The sequence below is a fragment of the Octopus sinensis genome, linkage group LG8, assembly GCF_006345805.1.
Source record: "Octopus sinensis linkage group LG8, ASM634580v1, whole genome shotgun sequence".
Classification (NCBI taxonomy): domain Eukaryota; kingdom Metazoa; phylum Mollusca; class Cephalopoda; order Octopoda; family Octopodidae; genus Octopus; species Octopus sinensis.
The window spans coordinates 5,029,291-5,049,834 of record NC_043004.1 but is presented as its reverse complement, the minus strand read 5'-3'; the positions used below and the strand labels follow the sequence as shown (position 1 = coordinate 5,049,834).

Genomic DNA, 20,544 nt, shown 5'->3' with positions numbered 1-20,544 from the left:
TTTTGTGCATTAAAGCATGTAATATTTAAAGCAATCTAGCAGTGCATTACAAATCATTACAGTACAAGTAATAATAATTGTTTTAGTAAATGTTATTATTATGGAGTCAGATAAGGTAGACGAAACTGTCTGGATTAAAGTTAGCCTCTGGGAGTTAGTGCCAGGGACAAAATTAGCTTAGGGGAGGTCCAACTCTGTATATAGGACCCAGGATGGTTGTCTTGAGACATCTTTTGGGGAAAAAAGTTCTTCTTATATACCTTCAAATATGGTAAATTATTCACTATTTGGAACCATAAAGATCTGTATATTAATTAATATTGAAATACTGTACTTCTCCAGTTTTCACTCTTATAATGATATTTTTTAATTATTATTGTTTTCTTTTTCTTTTTTTCAGATGTCTTGGCACTTTGGTTGGAGGAATGGAGAATACAAGTTCCCAGCAAATTTTTTGCCCCATTAATACATTAACAATAGCAATCCAGCCCTCTGCTAGTATGCCGAGCAACCCTCAACCCAATATGCTGCAGTCGACGCAGACATACACAACAATGCGTCAGGCAACAGTACCCACTGAACAGATTTTTAATTCTCAAGGCCAGTCTTCTGCTACAAGAACTAATAGTCGTGCCAGTAATGGGTTTGAGCTGTCTCGTTTACCAGGAACTTATGCTAATGGTATCAATGTAGGTTCTGCTGCCAATTTTACAACTTCAGATGTTAACCAAATTGTTACATCTGGGAAACAGTCATATATAACAACAGGGCTACCAAATATCACCAGTCTGAGTGATCCAATCCACTTTCTTCCTTCAACATCTCTAAATACCTGTGCCCCAGGATCCTTCATTGAGAAGATTGAGCGTTTACCAAGCTTTAGCACAATTGTTGCCTCAGCAGCTTCCACAAACCCTATGATAGGTTTACAGTGCCAGTTCCCCAATGTTGCTCAATCTTCAATTGAACAGCTAACATCAACATCCTCTACATCATTACCTGTCCAGACCAATAACACCAATGCCACCATGCTGACAACTACCAACATTCCTGTTTCCAGCACACCATCACAAGTTGACAGCTTCCAGTCTGTTTCACCTAATTTTACAAACTACTATGCTGGCCGTAATACACAGCAGCAGCAGCAGCAACAGCAGCAGCTACACCATCAAACTGTGATTCAGCATCTTCCTGCTGGAACATCAAAGGTGATCACTTCACAGGGGACTGTCACAGATGGGTCGGTCTCTCAGCTGTCATGTTCACCTTCTTTATCAACAAGCCCTGCTCAGTCTCCGATATCAATTTCATCCCCTTATCCAAATAACACTAAATCTAGATCCTCTTCTTCTGTTGTCTCTTTGTCTGTTTGCATGGGTGGTCAGATGAGCTCAAATGTTACCAATGAAGACTGTCTTACAAAGGTATCTAAAATATCTCATGGTAAGATAACTATGGAACATCCAGATAATTCTAACAAGAACAAAGTCTTGAAAGCTGATAAGCTAGGTGAAATCTGTGAGCAAAGTATTTCTAAGTTAAAATGTAAATTCTCTCAGCCGTCTTTACAACAGCAGTCTACGCTGTCTTCAAATGCTGTTCATCAAATATCTGCTGGTAACCTCAATAAAATGATAGAAAAGACATGCAAACAAACTCAGAAGATTGCTATATCTGACCAGGTTTCAAAACCTTGCACAAGAAACTCAGTTAAAAATAGTGCAGCCAAAAAAGAAATTGTCATTGTTGCTCCATCTCAGCTGACCATGGTAGCAAAGCCAGATGCTGCTCCACTTTATGTGGATGCCACTGGCCAAGCACCTGTGATGGCTAACCAAACTAACAGTAATGAGAAGTCTAAAGGAGTTCAGTTTTTTGTAATGGGTGCATTGGAAGGAAAAGCGACTTGTATGGATAACTTTCCATATCACGACGCCCCTCCGGAAATGGAATCTGCAATTGCTGATCTTCCGCTAACGTTTGACCGGCAGCCAACTGTTGATGGTATTTTGATGAAATCTCATGCAATGCCTATTTCTTTTGATCTTTTGAGTAAGGAACATCTTGAGTTTGTGTCATGTGACAGTGAGAAGGTGAAGCAAGAGCCAGCAGACAAGAGAGTGGATGATACTCAGAGCCAGCCTGCAGATTTTCAGCTTTTACTTCAGCAACAACAACAACAACAACAACAGCAACAACAACAACAACAGCAACAACAACAACAACAACAACAACAACAACAACAACAGCAGCAACAGCAACAGCAACAACAACAACAACAACAACAACAACAACAACAATTAACTCTGCAGCAATCTGTACAACAAATTCAAACTGTGCAACAACCTCAGCAGGTTTCGATACAACAACCAACACAACAAACACTTCAGCAGTTTCAGTCATTTACACCAGAACAATTTCAAGGGGCACAATTCCGACAATTACAGCCCCAACAGACTGATTTTCAACAACTGCAAGCCTCTGGCCAACAGCAGCAACAGCAGCAGCCACAACAACAACAACAACAACAACAACAACAACAACAGGTGGTAGCCCAGCCCCAGCCTCAGTTGCAATTAAACATGTTAATATTTGCAGATGCACAAACACAAATACAACAGCAACAAGATAATTTAGCACAGTTTACGCAGCAAGTGCAGCAAGCATCTCAGCAACTGCAACAGCAGCAACAACAACAGCAACAGCAGCAACAGCAGCCGCAGCCACAATCTCATATAGTACCACAGCAGATTCATCAACAGATTCAACCATCTCCTGGTCAACCACAGCCTCAAGTTGCTAGTACAGTTGTTACTGTGCAGCAACCCCTTCTCTCCCCTTGTCCCCAAATTACCCCAACACTCCCCCTTGAAGCATCAGCTAATGCCCGTAAAAGCCCTCGTCAGAAACAGGCAATGAATTTCATGGAGTCTGCGGCAAAAGCAGTCGTCACAACCACAGTTGTTGACAGCGCCACCTTTGTGACTGTTTCAATCCGGAATAATCGCAAGGTGCCACTGGCAGCCCAAGCTAAAACTAATACAACAAATAGCAACCTTGCGTCTGGAGGTCTGCCATCCGTGTCTCAATGGTCAGGAGAGACAACGTCTGCTTCAGTGAAGCGGAAACATTCTGACTGCAGTGATATTGCTGAGTCTGAAGGCAGCGATGTAGATAGTGGTGAGGACAAAAGAGATGATGGTGGGGACTTATCCCTTGAGGATAACCAAGAGTCCAATTTGTACACGCTTAAACCTCCGTCTGTTCTACCCAACCTTAGCAATCTTGGCTCCCCAGCACCTCCAGCCACTCCTGCTCCACTATCAGTGGAAAACATTGAAACTAAGGACATCAAAGAAGAATTAGATCGGACAGAAGTAGAGATCCGCATCGATGATTCTCAGTGTGTTCTCCATGGTGAGCAAAAGCGATGGCAGTGCTGTCATTGTCCAAAATCCTACACTACAAAACATAACTTGGTGACCCATATTCTTGACCATCAGGGTATTAAACCCCACTTATGTATGATCTGTCATAAGTATTTCAAGCAGTTGAGCCATCTAAATACACATATGCTGACCCATGAGAACATTAAACCTCATGTATGTCAAATATGTAAGAAAGGTTTCACACAGATTTCTCATCTGAAACGGCATCAAGCTGTGCACTTGGACAGTAAACCTCACTTGTGTGATAAATGTAATCGTGGCTTTGCTTACCCAAGTGAGCTACGAGTGCACAAAGAGAAACATGATCTTGGTCGGGACAAATGTCACGACTGTGGAGAGGACTTTTCTAGTCAGCGACTTCTCCGACAACATCAGGTGAAGCATGAGCACCGGGACGACTTAACTTGTAAAATATGCACAAAAATATTCCGATATCCAAGTCAATTAAAGGATCATATGATTACTCATTCTGGTACACGACCTCATATTTGCCCTGAATGTGGAATGGATTTCATGAAGGTAAGATTTCAATTTGGATTGATTTATTATTTTACTTCTGTAGCTTAAAACATGTAATTCCTTGATCATATAATGGCTTCATGTTGCTGGCAAAAGGAATCATTTTTGTTTTCGCTTTACATGTTACTACTGTTGTTTCTTTCTTTCCTGTATAACACAACTGATATATTAATCACATCCAGTCACAAAAAAATCTACCCCTGTTTCATCTGGCATGATTGATATATGGTTATGTTCTAGTTTTGTCTATTACTCTTCCTATCACATTCTTTCTTTCCATACATTCTAGGTAGAAAAAGTAGTGTGTGTATGTGTCTGTGTTTGTCCCCACCATAACTTCACAACTGGTGTTGGTGTGTATACATCCCTGTAGCTTAGCGGTTTGGCAAAAAGACTGATAGAATAAGTACCAGGCTTTAAAAATAAATTAATACTGGTGTCAATTCATTTGACTAAAGAAATTCTTCAAGGTGGTACTCCAGCATGGCCACAATCTAATGACCAAAACAAGTAAAAGAGAAAAGATAAAAGATAATTCAAAATAGCTACCCTTTGTTTTCACCAAAGTCCTTAAACTTTTTTCAACTAAAGTACATATATATTTACCCATTAAAAAGGTGGGTGACCCCCTTTAGTCATGAATGACCATGGGATTGTATGTGGGAAGTTACCCTCCAAAGCACAAGTCCAGGCAAGACTGTTTATGGAAGGCCAGCAATAGCCCATGCATACGAGCCTCCTCCTCTCCATATCACCGATGTTATCCAAGGGAAAGTGGCCGATATAGCTTGGCACCAGGGACGTTGCAACTCCTTTCTACAGCTGGGGCAACATGAAATAAAGTGTCTTGCTCAAGAACACTATGCAGCCTGGTCCGGGAATCAAACTCACAACCTCACAATTGTAAGCTCGATGCTGTAACCACTTAGCCATGCACCTTCAACATTTACCCATTAAATAATGGATAAATGTATATGTTGCACTTGGAATATATTTGTTAAGAGCACGTTTTAGCTCTGCAAGATATAACCTACCAAATTTTCTTAAAGGTTGGTCAATTGGAATTCTGTGGCAGTAAATTCTAGCCTTTGTAGACAGTGATGGGGTGGGGGGACATGTAAGAATTTCTATAGAAATGAAAGTAATATCTTTTGCATTATCTGTTGCATCTCATGGATTTATATAAGCTCCCTCTGGCTCCCAGCCCCCTCTGGTTCCCTAGCCCCCTCTGGCTCCTTTGCTGGTGGCACATAAAAAGCACCATCCAAACGTGGTTGATGCCAGCCCCCTCTGGCCCCTGTACTGGTGGCATGTAAAAAGCATTCACTACACTGTTGGAGTGGTTGGCATTATTTTTCCATCTAAAAGTTTCATTGAGTGTCAAGCCAGTGTATTCACTCTGTAAGGTGGCGAGCTGGCAGAAATGTTAGCATAGCCCCTTGTGGGCAGTAAAGAAATAAGAAATGTTAGCATGTCAGGTGAAATGCTTAGTGGTATTTCGTCTGTCTTTACATTCTGAGTTCAAATTCTGTCGAGGTCGACTTTGCCTTTCATCCTTTCGGGGTCGATAAATTAAGTACCAGTTGCGTACTGGGATTGATCTAATCAACTAGCCTCCTCCCACAAAATTTCAGGCCTTGTGCCTAGAGTAGAAAAGAATATATTCACTGAGTATATCAAATTGACTTATGTTTTTTTTCCTGTTTTTACACAAATCTTGTCACTTAACCCTACACCATTATAAATGTTTTTGTTAAAAGACATGTTGAGTATTACTCTCCGACACAACAGTTGTTGAATACTTTAGTGTTAAACACCTTAGTGCAAAACAAATGTGAATAGTTGTACATTACTGAATCATATTTTATCTCCTTTAATTTGCAATTTTCATTTGAGATTGAGGAGTGGCCTTGCTCATTATGTGGTAAAGGAGCAGATAACAACACAAGATTATTATGAACATAATGTAAATGCTGGGTACACAAAAGTTGTTGTTGAACATCCAGTACATTGAATGAGAAGCAAGGCTTCTCTATATACAGATACAGTTATATAGAGTTATATATTCACTATCATAAATACAGTTATATAGAGTTATATATTCAATATCATATATACAGTTATATAGAGTTATCATATATTCAATATCATATATACAGTTATATAGAGTTATCATATATTCAATATCATATATACAGTTATATAGAGTTATCATATATTCAATATCATATATACAGTTATATAGAGTTATCATATATTCAGTATCATATATACAGTTATATAGAGTTATCATATATTCAATCATAAGTTATCCTCATATTTGAGGATTCTGGCTTTGAGCATTTTTCATTTTACTTTGAGGGGTAACAACTTGAACTACATTACAACTGTGTGTAATTATTTTTTGGTTTTACTTTTTAAATAATAATTACAGTAGTGACTCTTGGATAAAGAAGTTCACTTCCCAACCATGTGGTTTCAGGTTCAGTCATGCTGTGTAGCACCTTGAGCAAATATCTTTTCCTATAGCCCTGAGTTGACCCAAGCCTTAGTATGGAGGACCTGAATCTATGATGGACCAAGCAACCTTGTAACATAGCTTGGGCCATCATACACTCAGGTCCTCCATACCCAGGCCAACATGTTGTTTAGATCCAGGTCTAAACAGACTTCTCAGATCAAAGGTGTTCCATTTGTGATCATGCCATCTTTTTCTTCATCATCCTCAACCTCCTCCTCATCATCACTGTCATCGTTGTCATCGTTATTGTTGTCGTCATGATGATGATGATGATGATGATGATCATCATCATCATAATCATTTAATTTCTGTTTTCTGCATTGGCATGGATTGAACAGCTTGACAGGAGGTAATCAGCCAGAGGTTTGCACCAAGCTCCATTGACTGGTTTGGCATGGTTTCTACAGCTTGATGCCCTTCCTAATGCCAGCCACCTTACGGAATGTACTGGATGCCTTTTATGTGGCACCAGCATCAGTGAGGTCACCTTATAAGTCACAAAAGAAGACCACCTCAACTGATTGAGACGAGTAGTATTGAGGGAGGTAGCTTTGTGCCAGGTGTTGAGAGGTTAAACTAAGATAGAAGCGACAGAAACAGTTATCTTGCAGTAAAGAAGATAAATGGTTTTTTCAGGTGGAAAAGGAGAAAAAATGGTGAAGAAATGCCAGAGTTACAGGAAGGTAAACATAGAAGTAGTGCATGTTCAAACTTAGATGCCCTTTCAAATACCAACCATTCAACTATGAAATAAAGGAGCTGCCTACTTTCTGTTACATTGACTGTAGCGAGAAAGATAAATATGGCAGGCCATACAGACATGGAAACATGTTGCAGTGTTTGCTTGCTTGAAGATGTATAGTTATAGGGATAGTGGATGGTGTTTCTTGTCAATACAGCTTAAATACAATCACTAAATAGTTACTGATACAAGCCATGTTCTTAAAGCTTATTAGTGAGTCTCCAAGTTGAGTAAGTGAAAGCTATTTATTCAATACAATCTGATAATAAAAGACAAGCTCATATTTTTTCTACTTGTGGTTTTTTTCTTATGTCTTAGAAGAAACAGTAAATCTTAAGCATGACATTTTACATTGGTTAATGTAAGATGTCACTTTTGACATTTGTAAAGAATAAGATACTTTCCAAGTTTGTTTTCTTTTCATTATTGATATGCTGCATTTATATTAGAAATGTTTGATAGACACTAATGAACTAGTTGTCCTTCATATACAAATAGGTTGTCTTTAGATATTAATAGGTTTGAAGCAGTAGATATTGTGAAAATTTATCTCACTTCTAGTCAAGTGTTGTAAATGTTTATCTATAAAGGATAACATTTTCCAGGTTGCTAGAATACCAACATTGTTGAAACATAGATTCTTAATATACCATAGTATTAAAAACTGAATTGCTTGGTAACTGTAATGTGAATGATGTTATTTAAGTGTATGTCTTCAAGTAGTGGAATTAGTATAAAGGTTAGGAGGAATAGAGTTAAGTCTCAGCCAGTTTAATCCATACATTATACATATTTGATGTTCGGTTGTTGTTGTTTAACTCTCAAGATTCTTAATGAGCAAAAAAACCATGATCAAATCAACAAAAGTATTCCAGCAATCACTACTCTGTCCCTTTCAGTGTTAATTTGTTTAGAACCACACCATCCAATGTGTTTTACTATTCTACCAAACAGCAGGGGTTAATTTGATGAGGTTTTGGCCTGTTATTTCTAGCAGGTTGATCAACTATACTCTTTCTCTTTTACTTGTTTCATTTGACTGTAGCCATGCTGGAGCACCACCTTTAGTCGAGCAAATCGACCCCAAGACTTATACTTTGTAAGCCTAGTACTTATTCTATCAGTCTCTTTTGCTGAACCGCTAAGTTATGGGGACATAAAAACACCAGCAAAGGTTGTCAGGCAATGTTGAGGGGACAAACACAGACACACAAACACACATATATACATATATATGATGGGCTTCTTTCAGTTTCCATCTGTCAAATCCACTCACAAGGCTTTGGTCGGCCCGAGGCTATTGTAGAAGACACTTGCCCAAGGTGCCACGCAGTGGGACTGAACCTGGAACCATGTCATTCATAAGCAAGCTACTTACCACACAGCCACTCCTACGCTATATAGAGGAGTCTTTATCTAGATCTAATGACATGAAATTTTGGCTCATTTGTTTCTACAAATACATGATTGAAGTTAAGATTTATTTAGTAGAGGTCCCATACTTTCTGCCAACATTAGAAGTAAAAAGAAAAGAAAAAAAAGCATTCCCCTTTTATGTTGTGACTTCAATAGCAGCACTCAATATTTTCTGCAACAATAAAGAACTAGTATTTTCGTTTTGCATATTACTTTCATATATTAAAGTTTAAATGGATCACAGATGATTATTGGTTAACATTAAACTATTTTTAAGCTGAACCTTGAAAGCAGTATGTTCTTGTTTTGACTCTTGTGAATTTAAGATATGATTAGAATGCTACAAGTAAGAATCACAAAAAAGATTCTTCAAGCCAAGCCAAACTGGCAGGAGAGACCTAGGAGTAGACCGGGAATGAGAAGATTGGATAGCATCCATATTCTCAGTTAGTCATGCTTGGGAATCTCGCAAGAAAGTCTAATGATGTTACTTTTTGGAGGTGGTGCCTGAGAACTATATTCCCATGGCTGTCCAAGGAACAGGGAGCAATTATAAGGGACAGATGGATGGATAAGAGAGTTTTAAGTTAAAGTTTGTTTTAAAACATTATGTTGAATTTGAGAATATCTTTGATACTTATCATCATCATCATCATCATCATCATTTGACGTCCATTTTCCATGCTGGCATGGGTTGGACAGTTTGACTGGGGACTGGCAAACCAGGAGGCCGCACTAGGCTCCAATCTGATCTGGCAATTTTTCTACAGTTGGATGCCCTTCCTAATTCCAACCACTCCAAGAGTGTAGTGGGTGCTTTTTACGTGCCATCGGCATAGGAACCAGTCAGGCGGCACTGGCATCGGTCACATTTGGATGGTGCTTTTTATGTGCTACTGGCACAGGAGCCAGTCAGGGCAAGTAGTGGGGGTGGCTAGCATCGAGTATGTTCGGATAGTACTTTTTACGTGCCACTGGCATGGGGAGCCAGTCAGGTGGCACTGGCAATGACCCATGCATGAATGGTGCTTATTGTGTGCCACCAGCACGGGAGCCAGTCAGGCAGAACTGGCATTGGCCACAACTACAATTTCTATTTTTGATTGTGATTTGATTTTTGATTGATGATTTTACTTGACTCTTCTTGTGAATTCATTTTTAATAATCTGACACTTGTTCTTTGTCTTATCCATATATCTGATTCTTATCTTCAAAGGTTTACTTTAACCTCTACTTTAACTTATTGTGAAACCAGGTTTAACCCTAACTTTCAGCTCAGCTTCTTTATTCCATCCACTTCAAATACTCTCAGTGGTCTGAATAAAAATCTTTCTAATTTTTGGCACAGGGCCAGAAATTTTGAAGGGAGGGTCAAGTTGATTACATTGGCACCAGTGCTCAACTGGTATCTATTTTATTGACCCTGTAAAGATAAAAGGCACAGCTGATCTCTCTGGAATTTGAACTCAGAATGTAAAACTGGAAGATGTGCAGTTAAGCATTTTGTCTGACATACTAATGAAACTGGCAGCTTGTAATTTTTTTTATTGTTTTTAATAAAAAAAATTTAAAACATTAAAAATTCTTGGCATATTCAAACTAGACAAGTTGATCAGAGGATTGATCAGATGGTTTTGTTTCATTTGACTGATAAAGTATTGAATAATGACAGAAAGTATATTTATCTTTTTCATACAAACAGTTCCAAAACCACAGTGAAAACTTAAATTCTTATTTCTAAAGAAAATTGATAAACTATGAGACACAATAGTTAAAAGTAGTATTGGTTTCAAATTTTGGCACAAGGCCAGCAATTTCATAGAAGTTGCTAAGTTGATTTCATCCACCCCAGTGCTCAACTGGTATTTGTTCTATCGACCCCGAAAGGATGAAAAGCAAAATTGACTTTAAGGGAATTTGAATTTTGACTGTAAAGAAGGACGAAATGCTGTTAAAAGTTTTGTCTGGCATGCTAACGAATCTACCAACTCACCATCTTAATTAGTCAAGTCAAGAGTAATATTGCAAAATTAGAAGATAGAACCAAATTTTGTAATTAAAACTTCCCTAAACAATTGCTTTACATATGCAATTTTTGACTTGGACATTAATAACACAAGTTCTGAAATTGTAATATCGAAAAATACAGATCATCAGACAGGAAACCTAGTCTGAATGTTGTAACAGATTATCTCTGTTTATGGCACTGAACTTCTAAGTGAGGATGTTAAAATAGGGTGAGAGATTAAGACTGTTATCCAATTAAAAGGAACAGTCCCCCTGTTTATCAAATTACTAATTAATTTCACATAATTTTATCAAGTTTCACTCATCAGTCTTTGGTGAACTCAAGATACTTGCTCAAGGTGCAGCACAATGTATTTCTCCTTTATCATCACCACCAGCACCACTACACTACCAGCACCACCAGCACCAGCACCACCACCATTCGATGTCCACTTTTCCATGCTCGCATGGGTTGAATGGAATTTGTTGAGGTAGATTTTTCTATGACCAGGTGCCCTTCCTGTTGTCAACTGTCACCTGTTTACAAGTAGGGTGATATTTCCCCATGGCCAGACAGACATGTTTTTGTGGAAGATTAGAAATGAAGGACATTGTTTGTATGACAGTGACACTTGTTTTAGACAGTTACGCAATGTCAAGACAAGGAGACATCAACTCTCACATGCATATATACACACGTACATACACACACATGCATGCACACACACGCATGCACACACGTGCATGCACACACATGTACATACACACATGCACACATATACACACATGCGTGCACACACACACACATACACACTCATGACAGGCTCCTTTCATTTTCTGTCAGTCAAATCCACTCACAAGGCTTTTGTTGGCTTGAGGCTGTAAGTAGAGGACATTTGCCCTTGATGCTAAGTGGGATTGAACCTAGAACGAAGTGGTTGGCAAACAAAGCTTCTTAACCACACAACCAGTCACTGATAAATAAACTCAACTGAAATTATTTGAATGTCGATTAAGTGATGTTGTTAGAGGCAACATTGTAATTCAATAATATTTCTTCTGAAATTCATTAAAAATAAAATAACTTAATGATTACTATTGACCACAAATATTGTTTTATTGATTTCTCTATATCCATATTTCTACCATCAAATATGATTTTCAATGGAAAACTTGTTTTGATATTGATATCTGTTAGACTGATTTGTAATATTATCATTGTTTTCTCAAACACCATTCATTATAAGTTTCATACAAGGTATTTTCTGATAAGGGTGCAGACAAGACTGTGTTACGAGGCATGTGGTCTTGGGTTCGAACCTACTGTGTGGTACCTTAGGCAAGTGTCTTCAACCAATTGCCTTGTGAGGGAACATCATCATCATCATCATCATGGCACGGTTTGACTGAGGACTGGCAAGCCGGGAGGCTGCTCCAGGCTCCAGTCTCATCTGGAAAGGTTTCTACTGCTGGATGCCCTTCCTAATGCCAACCACTCAGAGAGTGTAGTGGGTGGTTTTTATGTGCTATTGGCATGGGAGCCAATCAGGTGGTACTGGCATCGGCCATGCTCGAGTGGTGCCTTTTTACGTGCCACAGGCACGGCAGCTAGTCAAGCAGCACTGGCATCAACCACACTCAAATGGTGCTTTTTACATGCCACCAGTATGGGACATACATGGAAATTGTATGGAAGCCCATCATATATATGTATGTGTGTGTGTGTGTATTGTGTTGCTCTCCCCATCACTTAACTGGTGTTGGTTTGTTTACGTCCCAGTAACTTAGCAGTTCAACAAAAGAGGTCAATAGAATATGTGCTTGACTTAAAATAAAACCATAAGTACTGAGGTTAATTTGTTTGACTAAAACTACAGTCCAATGACTGAAAGAAGTAAAACATAAAAAGATAATAAAGATATTCTTGTACCTCATATATTGTGTGTCTCAAGGCTGCGTTTTACATCAACAGCAAGTTATCAGTTATTATTATTCCTAGCTGACCACGTGCCATCAATAATGACAGCTATTTTATTTTATATATAAATAAGGTACATAATTATCACACATACAAACATTCACATACTTCCCTTGTACACGCACACACATGCACGCATATACTCACACAGAGTTGAAACGCTAATTTTTTTCACCCCTTCCTGTCTCTCACTCCCTCTCAGTCATGGCTATAACTCTTACTACTTTTCCTTCTCTGAATTATTATTTTCCCTCCTCCTCAGCATCCGGTATGATTTTGGACAAATATATATATACAATTGCAGTGTGGAAGGTGTTTATAAGCCATTTAAGAAACACACAAAACTGTTAGATTCACTTCAACATTTACATTTAAGTACATCTCCGTAATATATATATATATATATATATATATATATATATATGTATATTTATATACATACATACATACATACATACATACATATACGAATATATAAAAACACTACACATTATAATATTAGGAGATTTATTGTGTGATTTATTTTAGATTTTGAGATTTGAATTTGACTTAGTTGGTTACGCAAATGTTGCCAAAATTCTGTTCTGATTTTTAATCCTAGGCACAAGCATGGTTGTATGGTTAGAAAGCTTGCTTCCCAACTGTGTAGTCTTGGGTTCATTCCTTCTGCACAGCACCTTGGGCAAATGTCTTCTATAGTCTCAAGCTGACTAAAGTCTTGTGAGTGGATTTGGTATGTGGAAATTGAAAGAATCCTATCATGTTTATATGTGTATTTGTGTGTACTCTTGTCTAGGCATCATGTGATGGTTGTAAATGAGCATCGTCATCATAGAAATGATGTAGATTTCCATTCTTCACCAAAAACATGTCCAATCCTGGGAAAATATCACCTTGCTTAGAAACAGGTGACAGGAAGGGCATCAGGCTGTAGAAGAGTCTGTCTCAACAAATTCTGTCCAACCCATGCAAGCATGGAAAAGTGGATTTTGACTGATGATGACAATGATGATGATTTTCAGAGAAATATATTTAGTGACTAATTTCTTAATTGACAGCATTAATTAAAAATAAATATTTTATTATTCTCTGAAAGGTCCCTTACATATGTATAACATGGTTATGTATTTTGTACATACCACAACCATCATTAACATCGTCACTCAACATCCATCTTCCATGCTGGCATGGGTCGGATAGTTTGACAGGATCTGATGGGCCCAAGGACTGCATCAACCTCCAATATCTGCTTTGGCATGGTTTTATGGTTGGATGCCCTTCCTAATGCTAACCACTTCACAGCGGGTACAGAGTGATTTTCTTGTGACACCAGCACTTGTGAGATTGCCATGCAGCTTGCAAGACTATGAACCCCAAGAGGAGTAACTTTATGCTAGGAGATAAAAAGTAGAGAGGGATAAAATAAGAGAGTAAAGGGTGTATTTGGATAGTCATTGAGATTTACTAATTCAGAGAGTGTGTCAATGAAAGATTGCTTTAGTTGCTATATTTCTCTTTGAAACATATCAAGCATTCATAAATTCTTATCTCTCTTTGATTGTGAAACTCTTATTCATTATTTGATTGCCTCCCAATCGGATACGTGTAATTCTTTGTTGGTAACATTCTGTCAGACATCAATAAATTAATGTTCAGAATCAGGTAGACAAGAAAAAAAAAGCCAGTTATTGCTATGCGACACGTTAATGGTTCAATAATGATCAGGTGATATTATTGAAAAATTCTATTAATGATATTTAAATGTTTTCATATTTATGTCTCTGCTGTTAATTCTTACTGCCATCATATTAAAACAGTAGATACTGTCAGCTTTTCCTTCTAAAATATTGGAAATTTTTTTTATTGATCTCTGAATGTCTAGCTTGTTTGCTTGCTTGTTTGTTTTATGTTTGTTTTTGCATACTAGCATGAGTTAGATGAATACATATTATTGAGGTGCGGTTGTAGGTGCAGGTGTGACTGTGTGGGTAAGAGGTTTACTTTTCAACTATGTGGTCTCAGGTTCAGTCCAACTGCACACTACTTTGGACAAGTAAGTGTCTTCTGTTATAGCTCCAGGCCAGCCAAAGCCTTGTGAGTGGATTTGTTAGATGGGAACTGAAAGAGACTCACTGTGTGTGTGTAGCTTTACGTATGTGTGTGTTCCTTCTTTTTGGCCAAGTTTCACAACCAGATGGACATCAACCAGGTGTCCACTTTGCAGCATGAATTGGGTGATTTTATTGAGCCACCCTAACTAGAGATGTTATCTGTAACTGGATTGAAGTGTGTCCTGTACCCCTGTATCACTTCTAATTTGGGGGTTACTATGCTCTTAGATGAATTGCCTGTGATGCAGCTTGCAACAGTTACATCCCTGTACTTTTCATTTTCATCACATCAAGTAAACTGCCCCTCTGGTGTACAGTTTTTGGACTGTATACTGTGTGCATTATTCCAGTTCACTTTGTGCATTGTTCCAGGGTTGGTTCATTGTAGAGTTGTTCAACAGGACAAAATACTTGGTGGAGTTCAAATGTTATCAAAATTGATTTTGATTTTCATCCTTTTGGAGTCAATAAAACAAATATCAGTTAAGCACTGGGGTCATTGACTTCTCTCTCTCTCTCTTCAAAATGGCTGGCCTTGTGCCAAAATTAGAAAGAAATACTTCTTCAGCTTACTAATGTCTGAAATCTCAGAGCTATGTCTGATATTGGCTTTTTTATGTTTGTAGTTGAAACTTTTGAGCTGCCTGAGCAAACAGAAAATATGTGAAGCAAAATGATTAATCATAATCACAACTGCTGTATCCCACTGTTTGTCAATTTCCTTTGCTGTGTTTTTTAATGTTAAAAATGTATTATTATTGAATATAATCAATAAAACAATCTCCATCAGTTGATCCAATCTCATCGACTGGTTAACTAACTATATCTAGCACACGCAGCCATATCTCAGCCTGTGTGAATGATTATTTTAAACAATATTATTGTTAGATTACATTTAGTAACTGCTTTTGTTAGGCTGCAGTGAGTATTACTAACGTCTTACTACATAAGATATATTAATATTCAGAGGCTGTGTGATAAGAAGTTTGCTTCTCAATCAAATTGCTTTGGGTTCAGTCCTACTGTGTAGCACATTGGGCAAATCTCTTTTACTATATAGCTCCAGACTGACTAAAGGCCTTATGAGTGGATTTGGAAGATAGAAACTGAAAGAAGCTTGTCATTTTATTTATATATGACAAGGTGGTGTTCTAGCATGACCGTAGTCCAATGACTGGATCTAGTAAAGGGGTAAAGGGATAAATATGTGTGTGTGTGTGTGTGTATATGTGCAGGTGTGTGGCTTAGTGTTTAGGTGTGTTGCACCTGTGATTGTAAGATTGTGGTTTTGATTCCTGGATCAGGTGACACGTTGTGTGTTCTTGAGCGAAACACTTCATTTCAGGTTGCTCCAGCTAGCAAAAATAAGTATTCCTGTGATAGTCTGTTGTTCTATACCACCCAGAATGGGAATATATATATATATATATATATTACAGAGGTATCAAGCTGTTGGATCAAGTAATGAAGGTTACGGAGAGGGTCATAGCCCAACTAATTAGAGAGAGAGTTAGTTTAGATGAGATGCAGTTTGGGTTCGTGCCAGGGAAAAGTACCACTGATGCTATATTCCTGGTAAGGCAGCTGCAGGAGAAATACCTAGCCAAAGATAAGCCCCTGTACCTGGCTTTCGTTGACATTGAGAAAGCTTTTGATAGGGTCCCCCGATCCCTTATCTGGTGGTCAATGAGGAAACTAGGGATAGATGAATGGCTGGTGAGGACTGTGCAAGCCATGTACAGAGATGCCGTAAGTAAGGTTAGGGTTGGCAACATGTACACAGAAGAATTCAAAGTAGAGGTTGGGGTCCACCAGGGTTCAGTACTCATCCCCCTCCTATTTATCATAGTCCTCCAGGCAATTACGGAGGAATTCAAGACAGGTTGTCCCTGGGAGCTCCTCTATGCTGACGACCTTGCTCTTATTGCTGAGTCACTATCAGAACTGGAGGAGAAGTTCCAGGTGTGGAAGGAGGGTTTAGAATCGAGGGGCCTTAGAGTCAACCTAGCTAAAACCAAAGTACTAATAAGTAGGAAGGTAGACAATCCACAAATGTCTTCAGGAAGATGGCCCTGCTCGATCTGTAGAAAATGTGTAGGTAGAAACTCTATAAGATGTACCCAGTGTAAGCTATGGACACATAAGAGGTGCAGCAATGTCAAAGGTAGGCTAACTGGGAAGATAGTTTTTGTATGTGGCAGATGCTCGGGAGCATTAACCTCCGAAAATCTGCAGAAAACAACTTCTGTCACTTTCCAGGGGGAAAAACTAGAAGTAGTTGATAGCTTCCGTTATCTAGGTGACCAAGTCAGTAGTGGGGGTGGGTGCGCTGAAAGTGTAACTGCTAGAATAAGAATAGCCTGGGCAAAGTTTAGGGAGCTGTTACCTCTGCTGGTGACTAAAGGCCTCTCGCTCAAAGTAAAAGGCAGACTGTATGATGCGTGTGTATGAACAGCCATGCTACATGGCAGTGAAACATGGGCCATGACTGCTGAGGACATGCGTAAGCTCGTGAGGAATGAAGCCAGTATGCTCCGATGGATGTGTAATGTCAGTGTACATACTCGACAGAGCGTTAGCACCTTGAGAGAAATGTTGTACCTAAGAAGCATCAGTTGTGGTGTGCAAGAGAGACGATTGCGCTGGTATGGTCATGTGGCGAGAATGGATGAAGATAGGTGTGTGAGAAAGTGCCAATCCCTAGCAGTTGAGGGAACCCGTGGAAGAGGTATCCCAGGAAAACCTGGGACGAGGTGGTGAAGCACAACCTTCGAACTTTAGGCCTCACTGAGGAAATGACCAGCGCCCGAGACCTTTGGAAATATTCTGTACGTGAGAAGACCAGGCAGGACAAGTGAGCCCAGCCCACTTATGAATGTCTTTCCTCCCTTGGACACAAAGACCTGTTGAGGCAAGCGAAGTCGATATAGAACCTCATCCGACGACAGGCACCCATGCCAACCCCCTTTGCTTGCGAAGACATGTTGGGGCAAGCAAAATCGAAATCGAAACCAAATTGAACCAGCCAGGATCCCTGGTCTGGTGGTACGTAAAAAGCACTATCCGACTCGTGGCCGATGCCAGCACCGCCTCCACTGGCTTCCGTGCCGGTGGCACGTAAAATACTCCAATCCGACCGTACGACAGGCACCCATGCCAACCCCCTTTGCTTGTGAAGACATGTTGGGGCAAGCGAAATCGAAATCGAATTGAACCAGCCAGGATCCCTGGTCTGGTGGTACGTAAAAAGCACTATCCGACTCGTGGCCGATGCCAGCACCGCCTCGACTGGCTTCCGTGCTGGTGGCACATAAAATACACCAATCCGACCGTGGCCATTGCCAGCCTCGCCTGGCACCTGTGCAGGTGGCACATAAAAAGCACCCACTACACTCACGGAGTGGTTGGCGTTAGGAAGGGCATCCAGCTGTAGAAACATTGCCAGATAAGACTGGAGCCTGGTGCAGCCTTCTGGCTTCCCAGATCCCCGGTCGAACCGTCCAACCCATGCTAGCATGGAGAACAGACGTTAAACGATGATGATGATGATGATATATATATATATATGTACGCCACAGAATATGGGAAACTACCCTTATGAGCCTATGGCTCAAGGAGGACTTTTGATTCTTTTCAATATCCATCCACCTATCCATCCATCCATCCACCCATTCATACATACATACATATAATCATATATTAATATTTGGTTTTATGTTCAGTTCTAATAAAAACAATTTTACATTAATCTGACAGGTAACTCTATACTTTTGTAGAGTACAAATTTATTATTCTTGTTTAAGAATAATAAATAAATGTGTGTGTGTGTGTGTGTGTGTGTGTGTGTGTTTGTGTGTGTGTGTGTGTGTGTGTGCTTGTGTGTGTGTGCTTGGGTGTGTGCTTGTGTGTGTTTGTGTTACTGTCTTCATGACATTGCACATGGTAGTTGTAAACGAGTGTCACTGCCATGCAAGCAGTGTCCTTTGTATCCCATCTCCTGTGAAAAACATGTCTGGTGATGGGGGGAAATATTACCTTTCTTGGAAAAAGGTGAGGTTTGGTGACAGGAAGGGTGGCATCCAGTTGTAGAAAATCTACCTCAACAAATTCCCTCCGACCCATGTGAGCAAGGAAAAGTGAGCATTAAAACAATAGTGGTGGTGGTGGTGGTGGTGATGGTTGTGATGATGATGATGAGGAGGAGGAGGAGAAGATTGGGATATAATAACTTCATAGCTTTTTTTGTATTCTCTAATCACTGCTCTTGGTAATAACTTTGTTTTTGGCAAAATCACTTGACATACACTTGAGACAGTCTGGAACATGAATAAGTTGTGTAAAATTATAATAATAACTCCAGGTATCTTGTTAGAAGTGTTTCATTGACATAAATAACAGAGATTTATTGAACAAAATACTGTTTGGTTTTGAGATTGGCTGTATTTCTTTTCACAAGTCACTTAAATCTTTTTTTCTCAGTACTATCCCACTCAAGGTGCTGTTATTGTATTGATTTTAAATTAAATTAAATTTCGACTGAAAAATTGTTAATATGAGTAGTACCATGTAAAACGTACCTATGCTGGTGCCATGTAAAAAAGGCACTTGTGCTGGTGCCACATAAAAAATACTCAGTACACTCTGTAATCATCATCATCATCATCATCATTGTTTAATGTTCATTTTCCATGTTGGACAGTTTGACTGAAAACTGGGGAGCTGCACCAGGTTCCAATCTGATTTGGCAAGGTTTCTACAGCTGGATGCCTTTCCTAATGCCAACCGCTCTGAGAGTGTAGTGGGTGGTTTTTATGTGCTACCGGCATGGGAGCCAGTCAGGTGGCACTGGCATCGACCACACTCGAGTGGTGCTTTTTTATGTGCCACAGGTGCGGCAGCTAGTCAAGCAGCACTGGCATCAACCACACCCAAATGGTGCTTTTTACATGCCACCAGTATGGGACATACATGGAAATTGTATGGAAGCCCATCATATATATGGTCTTGCTTGGTTAAACAGGTCATCACCAGTACAGTATACCGCCAAGGGTCTTGGTCACCTGTCACTGCTGCCATGAGGCCCAATGCTCGAACAGTGCTTTTTATGTGCCACTAGCATGGGTGCCAGTCAGATGGTGCTGACATCGGCCATGACTACGATTTCACTTGGTGTGACAAGTCGTCACAAGCACAGCATATTGCCCAACAATTGAAGGGTGCTTTTAACAGACAAGTTACGAGACACTGGCATTGACCGTGACTATAATCTTCACTTGGCTTGACATCACTGCTTCCACGAGGCCCAACATATAAACAGTGCTTTTTATGCGCCACCGACACGCGGTTGGCATTGGGAATGGCATCCAGCTGTAGAAACCATGCCAAAACAGGCTCCTGTCAAACCGTCCAACCCATGCCAGCATGGAAAACAGATGCTAAACGTTGATGATGAATGATAGTGAAAGATTTCAGTAATTAACCATCATATTTGATGGTATATAAGACTCACTTTTTTTTTTTTTTGAAAACTAGTAAAAAATGATGTCTGAGAAAAACCATGCTGAGCCTTACATGCAAAGTTGGGCCTATGTTACATGCTTTAATGCATTAGAAGTTTTTTTTCTTGAATATGTGCTGCTGAAATTGGGGGGTGTGTAATATGCCTGTGCATTTTTTATGCTCTCAAATATGGTTTTTGTATTTTGATTCTTCTTCTTCATCATTTAATGTCCATTTTTTCATGCTAGCATGGGTTGGATGGTTTCACAGGAGCTTGCAAGGCCGAGAGCCAAATCAGGTTT

The 20,544-nt window shown here is 39.4% G+C and overlaps 1 protein-coding gene across 4 annotated transcripts in view; it reads left to right on the top strand.

The window, feature by feature from the left end:
• Positions 1-20,544, top strand: part of LOC115215226 — a 105,208-nt gene that overhangs the window by 43,781 nt on the left and 40,883 nt on the right. For 3 of the 4 annotated variants that reach the window (XM_029784449.2, XM_029784448.2, XM_036505219.1), the window contains exon 3: positions 401-3,968. In XM_029784449.2, the coding sequence (XP_029640309.1) occupies positions 426-3,968 (3,543 nt within the window). In that variant the 5' untranslated portion in view covers positions 401-425. The remainder of the gene's footprint in view (positions 1-400; positions 3,969-20,544) is intronic. The other variant, XM_036505220.1, reaches the window with a different exon arrangement.